This window comes from Panthera uncia, chromosome D4, assembly GCF_023721935.1.
Source record: "Panthera uncia isolate 11264 chromosome D4, Puncia_PCG_1.0, whole genome shotgun sequence".
In the NCBI taxonomy this organism is placed as follows: Eukaryota; Metazoa; Chordata; class Mammalia; order Carnivora; family Felidae; genus Panthera; species Panthera uncia.
In genome coordinates, this window is record NC_064807.1 from 410,476 (window position 1) to 435,662 (window position 25,187).

The window sequence follows — 25,187 nt, forward strand, 5'->3', positions numbered from 1 at the left end:
TGCTGCCCAGGGAGGATGAAAAAGTCTCAGCTCAGTGTTTGGGCTTCTGACACCATGGTGGCGATAGGACCTTGAGGATCCTCAGCCTGGCAAAGGTCTAGGCTCCTCACTTGGCCTTTGCTGCTATTGAGTGTTAGTGGGGCCATAGTTTTTTCTGTTGTGTTTGGCTGCAGTAGAGAAGAAGTCTAGAAGTTTTCTGTCTTGCTAGGCTACACCCCTCCTGGTCCTCTGTCTACAAAAAGCAGAATTTGTTGGGATGTTTTGTCTGCACTTGGCATTTCCAGTTGCCAACTTCTTCAGCTCCAAGTCTGGGATACGTGAGGCAAAAGGAAACACCAGGGAACTCTCCATAGTCTGTTGGCCTCAAGGTCCCTCATTGGTTTGCATCTTCTGACATATCACACCCAGGGTATTCGGTGGTACTTTGTGGGAAGAATAGGGAAAAGTATGCCTACTCTACTTCCTGGAAGTACAAGTCTGACCGTTTACCTCTGTGGATTCATTTTGACGGCAATTAGAAAGAGAAAGTTATATGAGGTTCCTAGTTCTCTCATAACAGCTTTAAAGACATTCATAGGTTTAGGGGTACCTGGGTAGCTCAGCCGGTTAAGTGTCTGACTTTGGCTCAGGTCATGATCTCACAGTTTGTGGGTTCAAGCCCCACGTCGGGCTCTGTGCTGACAGCTCGGAGACTGGAGCTTCGGATTCTGTGTCTCCCTCTCTCCCTGCCCCTCCCCGGAACTCTCACAAATAAATATTAAAAAAAAAACAAAACAACATTCATAGGATTAGCTAAAAAACAAAGTACAAACCACAGGATTCATTTATTCTTACCTTGCTCGCTGCCATTTGTACAAATGTTAAGATTGACATATGCACAAGCAGGCCCAGGCGGGGATGATCCTCTGGTGAGTGTAATTTCCAGGTCAGATCCCTTTAACTGAGCACATGAGAGTATGAGACTGAGTAACTGCAGCACCGACCACAGTGTCACCAACTAACAGCAACTGCTCCTCACACCAAGAGCTCTGCACAATTCTGAGAGCATACTCAACCCCACCACTAAGATAGTCAAAAGCTACCGCTTTTCCCTTCATGTTTCTCTCTTTTCACCTTGTTCTCTTAAAAATATACAAAACAGAAATGAAACTATCTTGCAACTTGATCCACTGAAACAACAGTGACATCCAGCCCAGCCTGTCCCCTATAAAGGAGGAATGAGACAAGGGACAAATGACTGAATACATAACTGACACAAAAAGGACTCCTTCCTCTTCTATTAATGATCTATTTCTTAATTATGGCCCATATCTTCCATGTCTTGGTTTCACATTTTCATATTTACATCTAAAATGTGCCAACAGGAAATGAAGTAGTTATAATTTTATGTACAATCTACTACCATCAAAGTTAACTGCTTTACAAGTCAACTGCTGTTTGCTTTTAACAGTCAGTCAAAGAATCCACAATATTAACTTCTCTAGTTTTAGATAAAGCAGTCCCACGCAGCCACTGATTTCCCGGCAACCCTCATGTGCCTACTGGCTACCTTCCCCAGGGAACTGCTGTGAGAACAGTCCCTCCCTCCCTCTCTGGACGCCCCCTCCCAGACCTGATCCAGTGTATCAGGACTGAGGACTGTGCCAATTGCTACTGGGGGCACAATATCAACAGATAACAACATAAACTTAACATAAAATCTAACCTTGTATCTTTTGACAGTTCAGCAGAACCCAGAACTCACCTGTGTTTTTTCTTGAATAAGGACGTTATCTGATAATGGAACTGGGTATGGTTTCAAGGGAGCCTTTATGGTGGCAAATATAAACTCCGTGTGGCTTTCGATAACATTATTCAGATACTTTCCTTCAGACTTAGCTTTATAGTAAACTGTTATTTCATCAGTCGGAACCAGATTGCACTGAAGGCACATACAGAAAATTTACAAGAAAGTGCATTTGTTAATCAAAATGGACAGTGCTGCTGAGCACGGCTGACAGTCCCATGTTGGATCATTACAGAAGGGCACAGGCTCCTGCCCAACCCTCCTCTGAAACAAAGGAGTGACTGAGTGCAAACGTTCTCACAGAGCTCTGAACTGAGGCAGAACTCACAAGCACCCTGTTACCTGCTGGACTCCTGAGGTCTGGACTCCAGACCACAGGTCTCAGACACCTGGCCTAAGGGCTGGTGGGGGCCCCCTGCTCCGGTCAGGGTGGGGGAGCCTCTGCCAGGGGTGGGGTGTGGAGGAGACCCCTCCTCAGGGTTAGGGTGTGGGGTGGGAGCTCCTGGCTGCCTCACCGGGCCAGCGATGGGCACGGTGCACCCGTCCTGGCTCCCAGCTCCCTAGTGAGGAGAACGACCCCCTCAGTCCAGATACAACAGTGCCTCCCTGAGCGAGGAGCCCTTCCTCGGACACCGGCTGTCATGTCTGGGGCCAGTCAGGAGGGCGACCGATCCAGAAGAGGATTTTGTGGAAACCCTGGAGAACTGGAAGCAGTGGACAAAGGGTGGGTTGGCTGAATGCTCCTAGTCAGAGAAACAAAAGAGCCACGTGCAGTTTGGGGTGACTGAGTAGGGAGGGGAAGGGCCCACGTTTCCTACAGGGTACAATGTACACATTGCAGATCTGGGACTAATTCTCATTACTCAATTACAATTACCTGTTTACATTAGCTGCCTCTCCTGTCCTCCCCAACAACCAACACAAACAAACCAACCATGCAAAACTCCCAGTTTGCTTGTACTTAATGTGACAAACTGACCTTTTTGCGAAGTTTCTGGATGCGATTGATGACCTCCCGAGCCACTCCTTCATCCACCATGGACTGTTCGGGGGTGACGTCTAAGAGAACCAAAGCCTGTAGGAATGGATGGTGCACAGCATATAAGGAGGAATGGCTCTCAAACCCAGCACAACTGTATGTAAATTAAATTCTAAGGAGTCTGTAACACAGCACTATTCACCCCAGTGAGCAAAAGAGATAAAGTTACACTAGCATCTGGATGGCTCAGGTGCTTCTTTGTGAGAAGCCATTCCTCTCGCCAGGAGAGGCTGGCGTCTCCTGTTCTGCAGGTGCTGCTCCCAGGACACATGAGAACCTTGAGTCTCTGTGTAACTGCGGTTTGTCTGTGTGACCGCCCTTGCAGGGAGTGGGGTCAACAGTCACGGCCCACATGACCGAATGGCTTCTCACACCGTGGATGAGCTGGTGAGGGCCCCAGAGCTGCCCCGTTTCTTCAGCCAGGAACCCTGCTATCCTTTGGATCGGGGGATTCGAGACGTGATTTCTACAGGGGACTGCAATACGCTTGATGGGATAGAAACTGCCATCTGCTTACTGACTTTGTCTACTTCCTACGCCATCTGTCATGGAGGCTGTTGAAGACGATGTGAGTAATGTAATGTTGTTGCCAGCACAGAGGGGGGCACGCTCGTAAATCAAGCACCAGCCCCAAAGACATTTCTGAGGAAACACAATCAGTGAACAAACTTGCTTTACTAGAGGGCAGAAATGGAGACGGATGAGGAGGAGTCAGGGCAGGGCCACCCTGGTTCACAACACATAACCTGTGTCAAGAATCCCAGAGGACAAGGCCACCTCCTTGAGTGACTTCCTCAGGCTGGCCGCCATCAGGGTGTTCACACTCTCCCACCCTCGTCTCAGCTTCTTCCCCGATGGCTCCTCATGCCATCCGCCCATGGGGAGCTGGAGGCTGGCCTTCCTCACGTGGTACTTGCCGCCCCACTACACGGGGCATGTTACGCACAGGGGGCCTCCTGTGAGCCCCCCACTCCCACCCTGGAGATCTTATGACCCATCTGCCCAGAGAAGTCTGGTTGGAAGCAAAGAGAGAAGCTCTGACCCCAAAATCTAAAACTGCTGCAAGCCCCACTCCAGGAGGTCCCACACCAACCCACCCCCACGCTAGACTCTGGGCAAGAGGCCTTCTCTGTGCTCATTTCTTTTCTTTCTTTCTTTCTTTTTTTTTTTTTTTTTAATAATTTTTTAATACTTACTTTTGAGAGAGAGAGAGAGAGAGGCGTGAGCAGGGGAGGGGCAGAGAGAGAGGGAGACACAGAATCTGAAGCAGGCTCCAGGCCCTGAGCTGGCAGCACAGAGCCCGATGCAGGGCTGGAACTCACGAACCGTGAGATTATGACCTGAGGCAAAGTCGGATGCTTAACCAACTGAGCCACCAGGCATCCCTGTGCCCATTTCTACCAGGTAACTCATCATGCAGAAGAGTAAGAACTGAGTTCCTTTTCTGTCTCCGTGACTGACTTGATCCTTGAAGGGTGGGGTTACATCTTGCTCATTTTTGTACGACCTGACACTCACGACGATTGCCAGCAGAGGTCACAAAATTTCTATTCACGTATACGTCAAAGAAATGCCATGTTAAGAGGAGACAACAGAGGAGTTTACTAGAGAAATCTCAGGTGAATGCCTGGTCGATCTTACCCCAGGACGGGCTGCCAGAGCTGTCAGGACAGGGTGGTAAATACTTTCTCCTTTTATGCTATCTTCTGGAAAAGCAATGTTCTAGGGAAGAGAAGTACCTGGGCATCCGAGTGCGCTTCGTACTGCGTTGTCCCTCCTGCTGTCTGGTCAAAGGTGTACATGAGGCGGATGTCCTCTTCATGCAGCTCGTGACCTTCGACAACAATGGTCCCTATCGGAGAAGCAGCTGCCACTGTTAATCAGCCCCCTGCCTCCTCCTCACACCACCCAGCTACCAATATATTATGCCATTTTTTTTAAGTTTATTTATTTTGAAGGGGGAGGGCAGAGAGAGAGAGAGAGAGAGAGAGAGAGAGAGAGAATGCCAAGAGGGCTCAATCTCACGAACTGTGAGATTACGACCTGAGCCAAAATCAAGAGTCGGACGCTTAACTAAGCCACCCAGGTGCCCCCCGATGCATCAAGCTGCAGAGACTTCAAGAGATCATCATGTCTTCCTGACTCATGCCATTGTTGCAGTCAAGGATGCGAGAGACTTCCTTTACCAGGCTGCCTTGAGGACAGTTATATCACCGCCAACGTCTACCCGTGTATATAAGCCCCTAGATCCAAAGGCCTATGCCAGAAGGTGACATGTCCCCACCATAAACACACAGCAGCATGATGGAAGAGAACAGGCTGCAGAGTCCAGTCGGACCCAGGCCCCCACCCACTGGCTGCAGGACCCTGGTGTTCCACTACCTGCTGAGGATAGGAGGGCAAGGGTGACGTGAAGCCAACAGTGAGCAGGGGGAAGTGCTGGGCACCACCCTCCCCTGGCAGCCAGGACGCATGAACAGCGGCTGTCGGTAACGCCCATCTGCGGTGAAGCCTGCTGTGGTCACCTACAACGGTCTTGGTCAGCACTGACTTTACGTCACTCTGTTCTGAAAACCATTTTGCTTCCCATTAGTGCAGAAATCCATTTGAAAAGTAGTTTAAAAGGAACCTGTAGATCTTTAGTATCAAGTAAATCTTATTTCAGGAATTTTAAAATATTTTGGCCATCTGTTGACACAACTTAGATTTGTGATTTGAAGTTTAATCAAAGATTGTTAATTTAACAAATCAAGCAAGTTGGTAATGACTCAACTTTTATTTGCTAGCTTCCTATGCTTTATAAATTTTATCTAAAAATGTGGGGACTTTTAGGGACACTTCTCCCGAATTCCATGACCACTCATCTGATTTGAGTCCTTAAATCTCCTCTTGTGACACCTCTGCACTTACGATTTTCAGCTTCAGAGGGAGCCCTCGCCATCAAACACCTTGTGCCCTCAGGTGGCTGCAGCACATTGAGCAGACAGTAAGACCACAGGATTCTAATCAAGGCAGAGCTGAGAATTCCCGGGCACCTGGAAGGTCCCCCAGAGGAGAGGAGAGAGGGGCTGAGTCCCCTTTCCTAACCTCCTCGTATTATCCTAGGCTTTTCCTTCAGAGCACTTGTCAAAACTACGATTTCCACAAATTTTCAATGTCGGCCAGCACATGAGGATAAGGACACCGTCTGTCTTACTCAATTCTGGGTTCCCAGGGCCAACCAAATGGAAAAGCTTTAGAAAGTATTTGTTGAATGAATCCAACTCCAATCTTGCCAAAATCTGAGACCAAACTATGAATTCTAGAGATCTTAGAGAAATCATGGGAAGTTCTCACCCAGTTGTCCCTCACAAGCAGCTCCAAACCTCAGTGCTAAATCCCTTTCTCAAAATAGACTTTAATCCTTTCTTTCGAATATATTCTAGTCTTCATTTGGATACCTCCAAAAACCTACATGCTTTTTCTCCAAAAGCAATGACAGTACCGATGACACTTGATACCAGGGGGTTCAGCTCTCACTAGGGTAGTTTCGGGGCTCATGTTAGCATCTGCAGAATTCACTGGTAATGAAGGTTCCACCCATCTGGTTCAGTAAGTTCTACCTGGAAATCTAGTTCAGCGGAATCAATTCTATGGAATATTTCCATGTGAGAATACTCACTGCAATATTATTGAGAATAGTAAAAGAAGGGAAACAATCTAAAGAATCAAAAATAAGACTGGTTAAAAACATCAGATGTCCCTATGAAAGAAAATTATTATAGCAATTATTGAAATAACATTTTAAAGACTAATAACACACTTAAAGTACGAAGTGCAAAATAAAAAAGTGAATAAAACATAAAGTATATAAGTGAAAAACACATTTAAAATTATAGCGTCATCTCCATTTTGTAAGGCTCCAGTTACATGACTATCTGTGTAACAAGAAGGAAATCAATCAGAATTTTCATACTGCTCCAGCAGTGGCAGAGAGTAGGCACTCAATCTGCATTAAACGGATGGGTGATGGGTTAGGGGGCATTTTTAGTCTCTTCTTTTCCAAAATTATCAGTATTTGTAATAAACATGTTTATGACCAGCAGAGGCTGGAACAGTGCAGATCAAACAGGAGCCCAGGTGAGAGACCGCATCACGCGAGGGCCATGGACAGGGTCGGCAGGGGTAGACACCCACCAGTCTCCTGGAAACGCTCTAGCTCCTCACTGCTTAGCTGCTTGATGGCCGTCATCACCGCCCTGAAGGCTCCCTTCAGCCGCTTGCCCAGGACCATGTGGTCAGGTTCTGCCCTTAGGCGAATGCCATACTTGTTTTTATCTGTAGACAGTGTAACTTTGCGAACATTCAACTCCTATAGTTGGTAGCCAAGATGAAACAGAAACATGGGAGATGAAAACGTGTGTCCACAAAAACTTGATATTCATAGTAACCTAAGTCACAACTGCCAAAAAGTGGAACCACCCTAGAGACCCTCACCTGTGACGGGGAAACAAAATGTGGTCTATTCACACAACGGACTATTATTAGCAAAATAAAGGAACGAATCACAGCCACAGCCTATACCATGAATGACCCTTGGTGCCAAGTGAAAGAAGGCAGACTCAAAAGACCATGTACTGTCCGGTTCCACTTACAGGAAACATCCCGAGCAAGCACACCCAGGGACCGAAAACTTACACCTGTGGTTGCCAGGGCACAGTGGGGTCCTAAGGGCAGAATGGTGTGTGAATGCTAATGGATCCTGGGTGTCTCTTTGGGGTGATGAAAACGTTATAAAATTATAATGGCTGAACAACTCTATAAATAATACTTACAAATCCTTCTTGTCCAGATCATTCAAGACAGTTGAGCAAAACTCAACTAAATAAGATTCTAGAATTAGAAATATGAACTTCACCTCTCAGGAGTAACGTTTACTCGAGCAATCTCAAAGCTCTAGAAGGTTAACTACCAATTTTCTGAAGAATCAGGTGGCTGTAACATGTCTTGCCTCGACTGTGCTAGTTATGGGTTACCAATGCAGCAGGAAATGGAGGTGGCAGGTCATTATACCTGACTGGATTACTTGACCTGATCATAGTGATTAAGACAATCTATTTAAATATACTCTATTTTTAACCCTATCTGCAAGCATTAGTTATAGAAATTATAATCTAACTCTTTAGTCCCTAATATATGTCTAGAATCCTCAAGCAATTCAAAACCAAATCTAGAAATTAATATTTTCTATAGTAATATATTTAAATATTACCTGTAAAAACATAAAATTGAAATTAAAAATATATTTATTTTTAAAACATCGTGGAATATAGCTTTCTGGGAGACAACTGACATCACAGTTTACGCTGACTCCAAATGCACTCCCAGGGACCTACCCACATCCACACGCTAACATATGCACAAAGACACATACCTTTTCTTTGTAGTCAGAAACCTGAGTTTTCAACAATGGGAAAGTGATTTAAACAAAGACGTAGCGGAGAGCAAACACTCTCCAGTTGTTAAAAGAATAAAGGAGGTCTCTAGGTTCTGACCTTGGGAGTCCTTTAAGAAAAACTGTCAAGTGAGAAAACCAAGTTGAAGACTACACACATGTGGTCCTCTCTAGCACAAAGTCAATGGTGTGTACATGTGTGTGCACACAGTGCTCCGACAACCTGGCGGGGATGCCCTGGTGAACATCCCCAGAAGCGGTTGGACGGGAAGGGACTCACCCCATACTTGTTGCTAGAGTCTGAGCTGCTCATGACCAATGCGTGCTCACCTGTTACTTAATGATTTGATGGAACAGTTTTTGGGTTAATTAACAAAACACTCTGGAGAAAGTAAGTGGATGAAGATAGTGTATTACCACTAAGGTAACGAAATCCACTGATCTTGGAACTGCTTTTAAAGAATTACAATTACACTGTAAAAAATGCAAAAATGCATGCTGATTATAAGCAAAGTGTCACATTCCGTGGATGGTTTGGCATATGAATGTACTGACACACGAAAGGAAAGGATAAATGATACATTCAAAGTGAACCTCACTGAAGAGAACTAGTCACAATAATCTTCTCAAAGAAGGAATTCTGTTCGGACCCAAACAGACAAGCCAGAGGTCTTACCTCAATGATATACTTCTCCAGAGATTTGATCTCATTGAGAGCTTCTGGATCCTGGTGGATAACCACAATTTCTTTCAAAGGATACTAGGAGGAAAGGAATGGAAAGTTTACCAAGCAGCCAGCCCTTGAAACTGCAGGAAAATGAAATGTTAAAATCTGAATCTCAAGTTCCAGACTGATCAGGCTCATCTGGCACTAAGTCATCCACACCCCTGTTGCAGAAAAGAAAAAAAAAATACCATTGCTGGAAGCTCTCTAAGAAAATGCTCCAGAAGCATAATGATTTAGGCCTGTGCACGTAAAATACAAACAAAGCGTCAAACCTTTATCGGAATGGTTTTGCGGTCTCGAATCACTCGCCCAAGCTCAATCACAGACTGCATCCGAGAGACCGCGCTCTCCGTGTTCTTGTCAATCAGCTCCTCCCTGGTGGCAGAGGTGGGGGTGAGAGGGACCCCATGAGAAGACAGTCCCAAATGACAGGCATGCACAGTGAGGAAGGGGCGGCCCCAGGAGCCTCCACACTGAACATCCCTCCAGCCCCTCCGCAGCCTGAGGAGCGGGCGGGCTAGCAGGCGGGCAAAGGGCATGGAGGGGCCAGAGCAGGGCCGCCATGCGAGCCTTCCTGGACCCAGGAGAGGCTTACGTGTGTTTGATTCTTACCGAACATGGGGCAGCATGAGGTAGTGGATGCTGAGTGTGTCCTTGTCCTGGACAGAACCGGGGTCAATCAGCAGCTTTAGATTCTGGTACATCAATTCGGTAAGAAAAGGTGTATAGGGGGCCTGCATGAGGACATCGGATATCACATCACTGACACACAGTCATCAGTAACTGATTTCAGTTAGAGTGGAAACAGCAGCTCCACACTTTAGAGAACAACACAGGGACATGCACAGAAGTGGGCATGAGATTACTGAACACACCGTGTGAAAGAAACGGCCTCCTTCTGAACTTGGCATGATGGATGCCGTGCAGCACAGTAGCAGGGTTGTAGCCGGAGGCCCCGAAACATCCCGGAGGAAAGTGTGCAATAAAACAGGAGCCCTGGCCACATTAATATGCACACGACTGAATGTCCCTACACCTCAGAAACCTCATCTGTAAACTGGGGACATGTTCCCTAGGGTGACGGTGAGTGAGTTGGACTTCAGGCACGGGTACTAGACAGGTTCCTGTTCATGAATGTTCAGAAAGTGAACAGAAGACTTGTAACATCACACTACAAAAGTGGTAATAGGATATTGGGAACCTAAGCTGGAATTTTCACTTGTGTATCACTGAATATTTTAATTGATAGGATCATGTTTTTATAGAAATCCAGGTAAAGATGGGTGTGTGCTCACAGGGAGCAGTGGCTTTTCTATCTGGAGGCCAGCACCCTCCCTGAAATGTGCTGCCAGTGTGAACAGGAAGTGAATGTGTCTTATCCCCTCCTGACACAGACAAGCTAGTAAGATTCTGGAAAAGGAAGTACAGATTCAAGTTGTTTTAAAGTTTCTATTCCTATTTCTGGGGGGATAGGTACAGACTAGACACAGACAGAGGACACAGCAGCAATGGGGCTGGCATTTCAGAACTGGGTCCAGTATCTCACCATAAGTCTGCACAGAGACAGCAGAACACTGAACAAGGTCTCCAGGGCCATGACACAGTCCTCCACCCCGTTTTCGCCCTAGTCAACAAGAAAGGAACACGCATCAGACTGGGAGGCGACCTGCAGAGCACAGAGCACGCGGACAGGACAGAGGGCCTGGGACAGGAGGCCAGCATGGGCCCTGCTATTTTCCACCTCGGAGGCCCAGGTGGACGGAAGGACCTGCAGGCATCGGGTGCCACGTACGGAAACATGTAGAGAAAACTTAAAGTAATTTTAGGTAAGATTCTCATTTTTAAAAAATGTATACACTGTATATTTTAAAAAACATACACACTGTATATTTAAGAAATAATTACACTATCATTGTAGGAAAAACACAAAGGTTATAAAAAAAGAAGTCAACCATAATGAAGTTATGCAGAAGTAACCACGGTGAAAAGTTTAGTTTAAGCCCCTCGAGATGTGTGTGTATAGGTATGTGGTCTATTGAACAAAAATGAAATTACTGTCCTGTTACAGGCCTTCATCATTCACACACCTGAAGATAGACTGATGGGATGAGACACAGGTGCCCTCATGGTCTATGTGTGGCCTTAGAGCCTGGGACAGGATGCAGGCATCACCGAGGCCAAGTCCCCTACGGGCTCAGGGAAGAGTCCTGTCAACAAATAATGGACCTTCTAGAGGAAGAACCAAGGAGGGGCCCCTCTTGGGATCACAGCCATACCAGAAACACTGGCAAGTATCTGTATGAATTTCTTCTGTATTTTAAGAGATTCTGCTCAGCTTAGTCTCATATGGCCCTGAGACTGTCCAATATGACGTGTCATTAGCTGTGTTTTGAAAATATGTGGTGACTTTTAGAACTTACAGATTCCCATCCATCAAATGGTGATAAATATAGTTAACTTGCAATGTAAAAAGGAGAAAGAGAAAGAGCTTCAAAAACCAAGAGCATCTGAAAACATTCCTTTCTCTTCTGGCTACGCCCAGGTGTCTCTACTGTTGCTGCCCTCATATCCATCTGTGAGCAGCAGCCTGCGTGCACTCACCTTCAACCTTCTGCGGTTCATCCGGACGTACCAGTTGGTTAGGACATCCACGAACTTGACCAGGCGAGGCACTACAGTATAGAGCCTGTAAGCTGAAAGCAGGCGATCAGGCAGTTAAGAACAGGTGAGCATCTGGGGTACGGCAAGGGCCAGACACAAGACAGGGCTGGCTGCCCTGCCACCCCAGGGCTGCCACGACTGCTAAGGGGTCAGGAAGAAGCAAAGGGACAGCCCTGATGGCATGCACCAAGGATGCACCACACGGCCGTCAGGGTGTCCAGGGGCACATGAACCACCCTGTGTGAGCTGAGGACAAGCTCCCGCTGTCAGTGAGAGAAACAGAGCCCCCAGACCCGCGGTGGAGGCCACAGGTGCACACCACACGGCTCCATGAGGCCTGTTTCCCTGGTGCTGTGTGTGGGGCGGTACCACGAAAGCTCAACTTCCTTGCACTGTGCTACCCTGAGCGTCCACTAGGTCGTGCTAGATGCACCGAGGGCTCTAGTCAGGGGCTGAGGCACAGCACCAGGCCAGTGCTTTCCAACCAGGAACGCTCTGCTCCGAGGTCTGGAGACACTCTGGCGGTCACAGCTGGGCAGGTGGGCCCCGGGGAAGCTGCTCACCGTCCTACAGTGCAGAGCCAGCCCCCTACAGAGGATGCCTGGCCCAAATCCCCAGTGGAACAGGCTTCCTAGAGGCCACAAACGTCCAGGAAAGACCGCAGAGGAGGCTGTAAAAGGAGAAAGATAGGAGAGCTCCCGAGGAATTCCGAGGGCAAATGGAACGGTGAGGGTGCTCAGCCAGCCATGTTTGAGGCATGGGCCTATAGTTAGTATTTTCCTGTTCACCTCCCCTTAATGGATACTCTCCACTGTACAAAAATACACACCAAAAGCAAGAATAAGACCAACAATTATAAGTAAATACAACTTGTATCAATGAAAGTGTTCAGTAAATGTTAACGAGGCCTCTGGTCTAAACTGGTAACCACGGGGCGCCTCGGTGGCTCAGCCGGTTAAGCATCTGACTCTTGATTTCTGCTCAGGTCATGATCTTGCGGTTTGTAAGTTCAAGGTCTGTGTGGGGCTCTGGAACCGGCTTGGGATTCTCTCTCTCCCCGTCTCTGCCCTTCCCCCACCCCCAAATAAAAAACTGGTAACCACAATGAGAAGTTGCCAAGGGCAGAGCGCGGCTCACAAAGACCAGGGCTGAGGTGCCAGTGGCCACTCACTCCCGGAGAGGCGACATGGCAAGTGGAGGCCTAGTCTGAAGGGAAGAGGAGTCAGTGATTTCTAGGGTTCACTACACCCCTTGCCTTCTCAGAGGCTAGAGTTCCCTGTGCCTAGGTGCCAACCCTTGGAGGGCACACAGAACCATCACAGCACAGCAGTACCATGCGCTGTGGGGTCCCTGACGGGAACCGCAGACCCTCTGGTCCTCAGAACCCTGTCTGTGAGGGGGTGAAGGTAAAGAGTTGGCTGCTGTTCATCTCCTGCGCTCAGCCATATGTGCTTCCCAGGAGACAGGCCCGAGCTCAGGTGCTGCCCAAAGACAGTCCCCAGGCTTGTTTCCTATCAATCGGGAGGGACGGGTGGACATGGCTGCGAGCAGGTGTCCTGGGGTGTGCACTGAGCTCTGCCTTACACATTCATTTCCATCTTCACTTACATCAATTTGTCCAACAGCTTGATAGTCACCTGATCCTTAATGATACATGTTCAGTGGGTGGGCGCAGGCCTCGAGGGATGGGGCGGAATCCTTCTGTGCCAGGTGCTGGGGCACCAAGGAGGCCATATGCCTGCACGAACGGCAGGGCACTGGGGGGGGCAGGTTAAACTTGCCAGGGCATGCGCAGCAGAGCCGTCTCTCCTCCTCTGCCCACCGACTTTGTCAGACCCATGTCAGGCATCCTACTTTAGTAGTTTCTGGAATTTCTCTCTCAGACTTGTAGCTATTCTGTCCCCTACCTCCAGGAAACCAACATAAGCTACTCTCCCCACCTGTGTCTAAGACCCAATTCGTTAGGTAACAGAAATATGGGGAAATATCTGCCTCATTATTTTTCTGTATTTCCTAGTTTTTCTAGACCAAATAGGGACTACTTATTTAATGATTAATGCAGACTAAAAATAAGTAAAAATGCGTGTTAACAAATACTACCTGAACATCTACTATCTTCCGGCTACTCTATGCACACGATCTTGGTTTGAGCTTCATAACGACGCCTCTACGCACTTTCCACAGAAAGAAACTGCAGCTTGAGGACTTTAGGCAGCACCTACCACCGGAAAAGGTGGTGGGGGTGGGTTCTGAACCACTGAAGCCACGGAAGGCCACGGGTCCGCAATGGTACCTGGGGCGGGCAGGGTGAGGCTGAGCACATTTCTACAATAAGCCTTAACAAAACCATACCTGAGAGATTAAAAGAAACAATTACTTGTCTCCTGTTCTGTATCTCTCAAATTGCCTATAAAACTTTCTCTATATTTATAGAGAAACACAGTTAAGCATCAAAAGGGCAATCAGAAAGAAAAGAGCCCTTATATCCAACCCTAGAGTCTTACCTGCCATTTCGGTCTCAAAGAACCCAACCAGCGACTGCATGCAGGATAGGACCCAGCGGTCTGTCACGTTGGCACTTTCTTTAACCGTGTTCTCATTGTACAGGAACTCCATTTCTTCCTCCTGGGGAGTGACAGTCACTGAAACGTTCTGTGTGCTTAGGGGAAATTACCGTACAGAAATGAATGCTTTGAATCACTCCACCTGAAAGTAGCTCACAACAATCCAGAACCCCATGAACTCCAGAACCCAATGGGCAATTTAAATTTCTGTCTCAATATTTTCCAAATAAGCTCTACACTTGGGATATTACGTCCTCAATGAATTACATTTTTGAGTGAAGTAAAGAAAATCTAGAGGAAAAATATCCCTTTGCACCAAAAAGTTTATGAATTAAAAAATATTCCAAAGTCTTGTAAGTGTAGGATTTAGTTACTTAAAGCTGCATAGCAAAAGCTAGTACAGCTGGCCAGGACTGGATGAAGGTGTATAAACCGAACACGAACAGTAGAAATTTGTCTCTGCTTTACTGTCCACTGTACTGAATGCTTTGACTCGCCCCTCCTTTTCCCTTGCAAAACCCTCCTCAAGCTGTAGGCCCATTTCATCCATGCCCCCCACTGTAGCAACCCCAGACTGGCAGAGCAATGGCCATGCTAATGGTGGCCCTGATCTGAGGGCCTGATGGTGGAGCTCGTGCCCGGCTGCCAAGCCCAGAAGAGCCCCATGGTGCTCCCGAGTCCCGCAACAGCTAGAGGCCTGCAGGGACCTGCCTACCCTCCATGACTCACAGGGAGAGGCCACGTCAGTAGATGAGCCAGAGGCAGCCAACGGTGAACAGCCAGCCCACCGGAGTGTGGCCTCCAACCAATTTCCGGAAAGGATTAATGTTGCGTGATTAGTCAATGGTATTGTACACAGTAAGGCGCTGGACACAGAAGATGCATGGTATCGGGGTCTGACCCCAAACGGAGCCCTGAGAGCACAGACAGGCACCCCCGTGCAATGGAGCCTCAGGGGAGGCGGCTTCTCAAGACGGGGTAGAGAACCTCCCCAAGGCACTTCCACACACACCACAATCCTGGTTTTCCCTCCTAACAACCCAGTGGGACGTCTCTCACTTTCAGAGCCTGGACCTGGATGCACCACTGAGCACCGTGTGTAGCAGCCTCTCCTCAGCGCTTCCTCACTGCAGGCGGCCGACTCACCTCCACCCCACCTGTCAGCCTGGGGTCCAGGAGGGAGGGCAAGTGGGGGAATCAATAAACCTCCAAGGGGACTCCTCTGCAGGGGCCCAGCATGCCGCAGAGGCCAGCTGGAGCCCACCCAGTAGAGACCCCAGACTCTGTGCACTTTCACTGGTGGCCCCCCAACAGCTCTGAGCCCCATCCACAGGGACCGCTTTGTGGTGTTGTCCATGGAGCTCTTTCCTACACAAACCCAAGCTCACACCTTCTGCAGCCTCAGCACGTTCTGGATGAAGAAGCGATAGGCGTTGTACCATGGGAGCAGCACGTCCTTCAAGACATCACGCACACCCTCCTCCTTAAAGCGGAGGTTTTCTGCTCTCACCACAGGGGAGTTGATCAGATACAATCTGGATGAGGAGAAAAATCACACAGAAAAAGAACATAGAAATTAAAACAAGTATTATTATTGGGCATGTTGACAAGACAAACAAGAAAATTAGCATTTTTACATAAAGGGGGAGAATCACCAATACTCTTCTAATGGTCAATTTAAAAGTGACAAAGCTCTTACTCTGTGTAGGAAAACTAGTGAATAACGAAGGGGAGACGTAACCCCTACCAGGATGTGGCACTCGGCTAACCCAGGGGCACCCGCAGGGATTCACAGAAGGAGCAGAGGGCTCCAGAGGACAGAGGCCAGGGGTGCTGCTAAACACCAGATGGGACAGTCCTCACTTTAATGACTGATGTGGTTCTCAGGTTGTCAGCAGGCCCAACGGGAAGTCTAACAGATAACCGGGGGGTGGGGGAGGACACCCCATTCACTGCCCCAGGGCCACACAGCAACTGCCAACGTGCTTGGGCACAGCCCCCGGATGTGTCTCCGTGTCTGTGGCAGGAGGAGGCGGGACGAGACGTCTGTGGTTCCCCTGCCACCCAAACACTTCATGTCCATGACTAGGACTCCTATTTCAAGTGGTGGCTCACATTTCTCTACAAGCTTTTCGATATTAGTTTTTATGTGCTCTAGCATAAATATACCACAGATGGCCCTTCTGAGGAGCAAGTGTAAAAAAGGACTAAATGGCCAAGGAGATGGGAGTCAGGGGAGGGAGGGAGGCAGAAAGCCCAGCAGCCGGCCCGAGAGCAACACAGGCCCAGTTCCCCACAATACCTCTGGGTTTGCACAAACTCCTGTTATTTAGAAAACCACCTTGCGGGTTTGGAGCCAACACCACACCAATGTAACTGACCACGTTACCACACACACTTTTCAAAAGCTAATTATAAACCAAATTAAGAACCACGATCAATAAAGGGAGCTTACATAAAACGACATTATACACAGGACAGGGCAGTGGCTTGTACCTGAGGGCGTCAGCACCATATTTATGGATGATTGAAAGTGGATCCGGGTAATTCTTTTTTCGCTTGCTCATTTTTTGGCCATCACTTGAAAAAACAAAAAGGAGATGCCAATCAAATGCGTCACTGTCGCGTTTTACCTTTACGTATGGTTATAGGTCACTTGCAAACTGGAATACATAAATTTAAGTGGCATAATGGCACAATAGGTAGTCTTTACAAACACAGTGGTGAGTCAGTGGAGAAGTTGAAAACACAGGCTCAGCATTTATCCCAGAGAAATGAAAACCTGAATTGGTGCAAAAGCCTGTAACAGCAGTTCATAGTCAGCAACCACTGGGGACAACCCCGTGTCCTCCAGCAGGCTATGGTCAAGCTGCTGTCAACCGCACCCGGAGCACTGCTCCACCGAGGACACAACTCTCCCGAGGAATCTCCAGGGCATTTCACTGAGTGGCAAAGCCAGGCCCTAAGTCATAGAGGGTAGGATTCCATTCACATTACAGAACTTGAAGTGATGGAATCAGAGATGAGGAGCAGACTAGTGGTTGCTGGGGGGCCAGGGGCAAAGGTGGGGGGCCGGGAGAGTCCTGAGATGCCAAAACAGTCTAGTACCTTGACCGTGCTGGTGGGCACAGGGACCTACCTACATGTGTGGTAACTGTGTGCAACTAAGCACACAAGCAAATGGGTACATGTGAGACAGGGGGCTGAACAGGATGGGGCGGTGATGATGCTGGGTCTGAAAAGTGTGACCTGGCAAAGCACACCAGGGCTCTCTGTTACTGCTGCACAACTGTACGCAAATCTACGATTCAATAATGTTTTCAATTAAAAAAACTCCAAAGATGCACAGACAGTAGAGCCAGACTTGCTGTGTGCACAAGGTGACTTTATCATCGTTGGCTGTGTTACTTTGAACAAGTTGCTTATTCTGTATCTCAAACTCCTCAAATGTCCAAATGGGATAAGAAAAGGACCCACGTCAGTTCTGGGGCTCTGATGAGAGAAAACGAAACACTCACAGCAGGGCCTGCACAATGTCTTGCCTCGGAAAACACAAGGCAAGGTATCTATGTAAATGTTTACTTCTTATTTTTAGTAATTTGCGCTTGACTTTTAATGACTACGGGTAATAGAAGAAAAAATAAGAATCCTCTATGACTTCAAAAATCTCTAGAACCCATAGTTCCCCCATGTTAAAAAGACAAAAAAAATCTTTATTAAAGGACCAGGGTACAGATTAAATAAGTACCAACAGTGAATGTACTTTATCACAGGATGCATGCCCCCACCCCCCTCAGGCCTCACTCTCCAGTCTGCCCTTCTCCCTGGGAGGGACTGACACTTGGAGAGAAGTGGGCAGGAGGGGAGGGAAGGTAAGGGAAGAGAAGGGAAGAGCAGCAACAAGAAATGGCTAGACCCGCCCGGACCATGGCTGCTAGAGCAAAGGGTCAGGGACAAGCACCTGCCTGGCCAGGACGAGCCCGTTCACAATCACGTTCCTGAAAGGCGGCTGTCCGAAGAGAGCCGTGGCCAGCACCAGCAGGGTGTAAAACCTGGAAAAAACCCATAAACAGATCAGCAACAACAGAAAAGGAATCTGAGCAAAGGAAAAAAGACTATGTTTATTTATAGTACTAAATTTCTATTTTGGATCAGTTACCCTTATTAATTGTTTATGACAAAGGTTCTTGGCTGGTGACACTGGAAACATTTGGGGGTGTGCTGAAAAACCACACAGGACCCCACTGCAGACAAATCAGGTCAGAAAACAGAAAATGTGACTGAAAGCTAATAAAGTATCCCAGCAGCTGAGGACAGAACTGCCGCCCTCCTCAGGGGCCAGCTGGCAGCCTCTCGGGACCCCTAGACATGCCAGGCTGAAAATCCAGGTGTGTGTGGCCTTAGCATAATGTCATGTGAGACAGTCTGAGGACAGAAGATGCAGAAGACACTCTCCCCCAAAAGTCAGACAGCAGAGACTAGGAATGCAGATGACATCTTTGCTCTGCCAGACGCCACGCACACTGCTGCCTTGCTAGCTCGCTTGTTCCCTAAACTCCACCACATCCCTGCAGCCACCCTAGTGAGTGATGCTCCAGTGTCACTTCCAACCTGGTTTTGCACCCCAAGACATGACAGGACATGGACGGTTGAGGGTGGACCAGACAGCCTTCCTCTGAAGGTGGGTCAGGAGGTCCTGGCTGCCAGGACAGGCAGCCTGAGCCTGAGGCAGGCGGGGAGAGACGTGCACTGAGGGACCCACAGGACTGTCACGGGCTGGCAGACATTGCCACCCCCCCAGGGACATAACCTGCTGGTGAGGCAGCTGGCCTTCCCTAAGAAGGGCTTTGGACCTGTTCCTAAAGATAAATGGATTGGAGGCTGAAAATGGCACTTTCTGGAACGTTAAGACTGGAATTCAATTTGTGATGTCTATTGCAAGATGTAAAAGTAGAAAATGACACTAATGTTCCTGAAACACTGCTGTAAAAACATTACTAATCAAAGTGGAATGAGAACCTGGGCCAGCCAAATTTCTCATCCACGAGAAGGGAACTCACCTTTTTCTAACCCACAAGACAAGGGTACTGCTTTAAACAGGCACCAGATAAAAACAATGCCAAAAGCCTTCCCCTTCTTGCTTTTTCCCCAAGTCTGGATTTTTTAGAATGTCGATTTTATGAAGCTAGCTTTAACATCTGAGTACTCTTCCAAGTATTCTTTAAATCTGTAGCACCCAAATCATTATCTTACATGTAAGTACTCATTAAACATTTGAGTAGCTTGTTTAAAATGAATAAGATAAGGACATACATTTTGTTTTATATCACTTAATCTTCAAGTATAACAAATCTCTCTATTCCAAAATGTCAATGAAATAATTCAAACTCTAAAACAGCTTTACTGCAGTGAGAGATCTCTACACAAAAGAAACTTTATTATTTAATTATTTTTACGTTTATTTTTCAAACAGAGAGAGAGAGAGATCACGAGAGCATATGAGGGCAGAGACAAGGAGACAGATCTAAAGAAGGCTTTGTGTAGATAGCAGAGAGCCTGATGTGAGGCTTGAACTCACGAACCACAAGATCATGACCTGAGTCAAAGTCAGACACTTAACTGACTTAGCCATCCAGGAGTCCCTCAAAAGACATTGTAATAATATGTTGGGTGGTGAGGGGCAGAGGGCAAGAACAGAGCCTGTCTTGTTTGACACAATCCCTCCAGCACCCAGCTAATCGATGTTAGGTGCTCAGTTAAATACCTTGAAATCCAATAAAATCAAATCAGTAAAATTCTTGAAAGAACAAAGAACATACCATCCTCTGGTTTGGTCAATGCCTTCGGCAATGAAGTCTGCAGGAAATGCATCATCAAACTCCCTCTTGTTTTCAAATGGATAATGAACTTGAGCATAGGGCATGCTGCCGCTCTCGAACCAACAGTCAAACACCTCAGAGATACGACGCAACACCCCCTTCCCACAACGGGAAGGAATGGTCAGATGGTCAATGCTAAGAAACAAAGCAAAGCCACTTCTATTAGTTTTAACTACAAAACAACTTGCAGTCTAATTACCAAGAGGAAACACGATACCTATCAAGCTTTCATCTGCAAACAGAAACAGTGGTAGTCATCACAGGCTGTCAGAGGGCACTGTGATGCTCAATCTGGGGGTTCATACCATAGTCACCAGACATCCAACTCCAGGACAGAGGCCACCCTTCGTGAACATGACCTGAGTCACCAACAGAGTAACTCAGCAAACCAGTACTTGATTCCAACACGTAGCTCTGAGACCTGTTCTACAGACGCCTCCCCAGCACCTAGCCGGGTGCTCTCTAAATGACGGAACAAAGAAAAGCGGACATTCAGAGACTGACCTCTCTCTGTGGAGATCAGAGACCTTCGCTCCTGACAGTTCTTCAAGCTCTGCCATTGATCCAATGCATACTACCTGTCAAAGCAAAGTCAAAAGGCAGAAGAATCTCAGAGCCAAAGACCACACAGCTTTACTTTACGCAGCATTCACACTTAGTTTTGGAAATCTCTGACTTTCAGGATGGCTGTCAGTAATGTGGCTTACGTCATCAAAGGCTGCAGGTCACTGAGGAGATGAGAGGGCTCCACTATATCAGGAGTCCCTACATGGAGAGGACCTAACAGCATCCAATCAACACGTACTTTTGAGGGTTTACTAGCAACCAGCATAAATGAAATGCCTCGACTATTATTCTGAGGCATCTTAGTTTCTTCTCAGCACTTGAATTTGGCTCTTTAATCTGGAATCTTTCCAAGTCAAAGCTAGAAGTAAATTATTGTGCATGGACCGGATCAAACTAATGAGATCACAACACCTCACTCAGGACTGCCTCCAGCTGGGCCGCCCAAGCAGGAACTGCTGCGGGTCTCACCGGGGGCGTCTGCTCCTAGGGAGCACGCACAGCCCTTTCCTTAGCCCTCAGACTTGGCTACCTAACTGCTGTTTTTTTCAGGTCTTGTAGTCTTCATGCCAAAGGCCGCCATGGGGGTATATCTATAGACACGTATGCGTATTTACACACATAATCACTTGGCTTTATAAAACATAAGGTTGGCAATGCTTTGGTAATTTTTAAATTTTTAAAACTTTATTTATTTATTTTGAGAGAGACAGAGATGGTGTGAGCAGGAGAGGGGCAGATAGTGGGAGAGAGAGAATCCCAAGCAGACTCTGCACTGTCAGCGCAGAGTGTGACGTGGGGCTTGAACTCATGAAACCGTGAGATCATGACCTGAGCGGAAACCGACAGTTGGATGCTTAACTGGCTGGGCTACCCAGGCATCCCTGGTAATGTTTTTTAAGCCTTCCCTTCACACTGCTACGTAAGGGTAGATTCACATGCTATGGCACAGTGCAGGTGTGGAGTCTCCATTCCGATTATCAGTTACTCACAAGGAGAGAAAAGGGGGTGAGCAACACAGAGTGATAAATACAATTTAAAAATATTTAACAGAAGTAAAATTAAGTTAACTGTCCCTCCCCCCAAATTCTTATTTATATGATTCTAGGAAGAATAAAGAGAAACAGATGAAATAAGAAAGGAGCAAAGAGAAAAGAAATAGTATCAGACACACAAATGAGGTGCTTTAGCAAAAATCAACAGAACGCATGGCCTCACCTCCTCGAAGTCATCACTGACCCACAGGGGGATAGGGGTGCCCCAGTATCTGTTTCTGGAAATTGCCCAGTCACGTGCATCTTTTAGCCAATTTCCAAATCGCTTTTCTCGCACAAACTCTGGGACCCTGCAATAAACAGATGAGAGCATGGTCTAGGAGCTCAGCGTGTGTCAGAGCAGTAAGCACAAATGGCTTCTGTAGGTACATTAAAATATAAACACATATCCTTAAAATGACTGTTATTTAAGGCTCACAGAAAAGAAAAATGCTCCCTCCATATGCCTCATCACAGAAAGGATGCTACTTCTCTTATATAATATTATTTAGATTATTTCACGGTGTTGAAAATATAGAATAAAAAATAGCTACTATTACAGTGTTTAATAAAAGATGACCCTTAGAACTACTATATTTGGGGACAATGATAAGCCAATGCTCCCTATCCAATGACACAGGACATTGTGAAGACACACATCTCACTGCTCACCAGTAACACAGGTCATTGTTCTTCAACAGCTGGTCCACCATGTGCTCCACCCGTACGAACCAGCTAGGCACCGCTTTGTAAATGAGGGGGGTGTCTGACCTGGGGAAGCAACAATGCAGGATGTGCTGGTCAGACTGAGGTGTGCAGGCACCCAGGGTAAGGCCAACTTTTAGTTTCTTACTGACGTCACCACCACCTATTTGGCCTTCTGCTAATACTTGTTTTTATTGCAAATACTAATGCCTATGTCCTTGGTACCGGTCATCTCCACAACACCAAGAAGGCAAAAGTTAATAAAAGATTAAAAAGAAAAATAGGGGCGGCTGGGTGACTCAGTCGGTTAAGTGTCCAACTCTTGATTTCAGGTCAGGTCATGATCTCATGGTTCCTAAGTTCAAGCCCTATGTCACCACAGAGCCTGCTTGTGATTCTCGCCCTCTCTCTCTCTCTGACCCTCCCCCACTCACACTCTCTTAAATAAACATTAAAAAAAAAAAAAGAACACGAAGGGGTGCCTGGGTGGCTCAGTCGGTTAAGCATCCTACTTTGACATAGGTTGTGATCTCGCGGTTCACGAGAATTCAAGCCCCACGTTGGGCTCTGTGCTGTCAACTCAGGGCCTGGAGCCTATTTTGGATTCTGTGTCTCCCTCCTTCTCTGCCCCTCTCTTGATCATGCTGTCTCTCTCTCTCTCTCTCTCTCTCTCTCTCTCTCTCTCTCTCAAAAATAGACATTTAAAAACAAAATTGAACAAGAAGGAAAATATAGTTCTGCTGGTGTGTGATAGCTATCTAAGAAATGATGTCAACTTCAGCAAAAAGGAAATGTGGGAACAGAACTTGATGTCTCCAAACATTCCATTTTCACCCACCTCTTCATGGTATGATCTTGTATTCAAACTTGTATCATGTTATATCTCTCACTAAATTCCACCAGGAAATGGTAGAGATCAGTCTCACTTAAAGAAATGTGGCCCTGACACCAAATATTTGTCTACACTGATACTTCTCAGACAACTGCTGAGGAAAACAATAACTACACATATTCATGGAATTCAAGAGGGCAGTTTCCAAACATGAACCCTAAAGGACACAAATGAGGGGAACCCCAGATTGACAAAAGCGGGTGCACACACTACATGTCCCCACAGACTAGAAGCTTGAGCTATAAGTCTTTCCTTTTTCTCACCTCCAGCAGAAAGGGTAGCTGTGAGTGAAGGTGCTAGCAACAAGAAGTCGGCCTTCTTCCTTCAGGGTCCTGATGATGTTTTTGTCAGCATCCTGTTAGAAAAATAAATGCACAGTCATTAAAATATCCTACAATATTTGGTAACACAATATAATTATGTACATTACTACAATCTGATATTTTGATATGTTTACTATGAATAAAAGGCAAAAATGACACATGTATTATAAAAATACCCAGCCCACATTTTGGGCACAGTCTACCTTTAGGTACTTATTAAGCACTTCTATACCACATAAGATAGTGAAGTCTTCCACCAGCAATGGCTGCCCCGAGGCCACAAAGCTGCTTTGGGAGTTACCAATCAGAGCCTAGTTTCCTGCCTTTGAAACTATAACATACTTCCTCTCAAGATACTAGACGCTTACAATGTGGCCGATAATACCTATCTTTATGGTTTTATGTGCTGAAACCAAACCAAATAAAAAAAAACCAATTTCCTGGAAAAGAAAAAAATCCAGATATGAAGCTACTTAATAAGAAGCTGATTAAACAAAGAAATATGATGAAATCCACACCTTTCTCTGTCCTACAGACACAGACCTTCACATACTGTCCTGTGAAATCTGTCACTTCTGCTGTGAAACAGCCTGAAGCATCCACAGGGCAAACAGGAGGAGAGTCTTTCTGAATGATGCTGAAGTCCATACAGACCCGATAGTCATCCTGGGGAGAATGAAACAGGTTAAGTGTGTTCGAGACAGGAGTGTGGGAAGTGACTGATTCACAAGAGAATGCTCTGTCTTCTGACATACGACTTAATCGACTTTAATTATCCTCTCACCTGAAGTTAATTCAGGACCATTCAGATACCCCTTTACAGTTGGACAGGGACTACATCATCTTTCCAGCCATTACTTCACAGACCCCTATATACAGCAGAGCATCCACTAAGTGAGAAGGAAGAGGACACACATGTACCCCTGGTGAACATACTTGCACAAATACTCAACATTCACAAACTGCACTCAACACTATAGTAAAAGAATCATTCACCACGATCAGGTGGGATTAACTCTGGGGATGCAAGGGTGGTTCAATATCCACAAATAAATCAATGTGATATACCACATTAACAAAATGAAGGGTAAAAACCATATGATCATCTCAAAAGATGCAGAAGAAGCACTTGACAAAATTCAACATCCATTCATGTAAAAAACCCTCAACAAAGTGGGTTTAGAGGGAACTTAATAGTGGCCATCTATGGAAAACCCACAGCTAGTATCATACTAGATGGTGAAAAACTGACAGCTTTTCCTTCAAGATGAGGAACAAGGATGTCCACTCTCACCATTTTTCATCAACACAGTACTAGAAGTCCTAGCAACAGCAATTAGACAAAAAAAAAAAAAAAAAAAAAAGAGACACCCATATTGGTAAGAAAGAAGTTCAACTGCCACTTAGCAGATGACATGATGACCATATACAAAAAACTCTAAAGACTCCACCAAAAAACTATTAGAATAAATGAACTCAGTAAAGTTGCAGGATGCAAAATTAATACACAGAAATCTGATGTGTTTGTATACACTAATAATGAAGCAGCAGAAAAGATAAGTTAAGAAAATGATTCCAT

The 25,187-nt window shown here is 46.5% G+C and overlaps 1 protein-coding gene and 1 long non-coding RNA gene across 6 annotated transcripts in view; one reads left to right on the forward strand and one right to left on the reverse strand.

Annotated features, from left to right (window-relative positions):
• IARS1 (isoleucyl-tRNA synthetase 1) overlaps nucleotides 1–25,187 on the reverse strand; it is a 67,129-nt gene that overhangs the window by 12,486 nt on the left and 29,456 nt on the right. For 3 of the 5 annotated variants that reach the window (XM_049634598.1, XM_049634756.1, XM_049634837.1), the window contains 20 exons: nucleotides 24,152–24,274; nucleotides 23,549–23,640; nucleotides 22,361–22,459; nucleotides 21,873–21,999; nucleotides 20,595–20,668; nucleotides 20,031–20,225; nucleotides 18,177–18,263; nucleotides 16,708–16,791; nucleotides 15,602–15,746; nucleotides 14,152–14,272; nucleotides 11,588–11,679; nucleotides 10,533–10,610; nucleotides 9,599–9,720; nucleotides 9,259–9,361; nucleotides 8,936–9,019; nucleotides 7,002–7,176; nucleotides 4,565–4,677; nucleotides 2,766–2,861; nucleotides 1,745–1,921; nucleotides 835–940 (listed from right to left, as the gene is read on the reverse strand). In XM_049634598.1, the coding sequence (XP_049490555.1) occupies nucleotides 835–940; nucleotides 1,745–1,921; nucleotides 2,766–2,861; nucleotides 4,565–4,677; nucleotides 7,002–7,176; nucleotides 8,936–9,019; nucleotides 9,259–9,361; nucleotides 9,599–9,720; nucleotides 10,533–10,610; nucleotides 11,588–11,679; nucleotides 14,152–14,272; nucleotides 15,602–15,746; nucleotides 16,708–16,791; nucleotides 18,177–18,263; nucleotides 20,031–20,225; nucleotides 20,595–20,668; nucleotides 21,873–21,999; nucleotides 22,361–22,459; nucleotides 23,549–23,640; nucleotides 24,152–24,274 (2,293 nt within the window). Of the gene's footprint in view, nucleotides 1–834; nucleotides 941–985; nucleotides 1,348–1,744; nucleotides 1,922–2,765; nucleotides 2,862–4,564; nucleotides 4,678–7,001; nucleotides 7,177–8,935; nucleotides 9,020–9,258; nucleotides 9,362–9,598; nucleotides 9,721–10,532; nucleotides 10,611–11,587; nucleotides 11,680–14,151; nucleotides 14,273–15,601; nucleotides 15,747–16,707; nucleotides 16,792–18,176; nucleotides 18,264–20,030; nucleotides 20,226–20,594; nucleotides 20,669–21,872; nucleotides 22,000–22,360; nucleotides 22,460–23,548; nucleotides 23,641–24,151; nucleotides 24,275–25,187 lie in introns of those variants that run through there. The other 2 variants (XM_049634924.1, XM_049634683.1) reach the window with 2 other exon arrangements.
• Nucleotides 3,165–11,139, forward strand: LOC125925863 (uncharacterized). The gene is made up of 3 exons (XR_007458920.1): nucleotides 3,165–3,393; nucleotides 10,615–10,812; nucleotides 11,055–11,139. It is a non-coding gene; the product is annotated as an uncharacterized LOC125925863 (long non-coding RNA).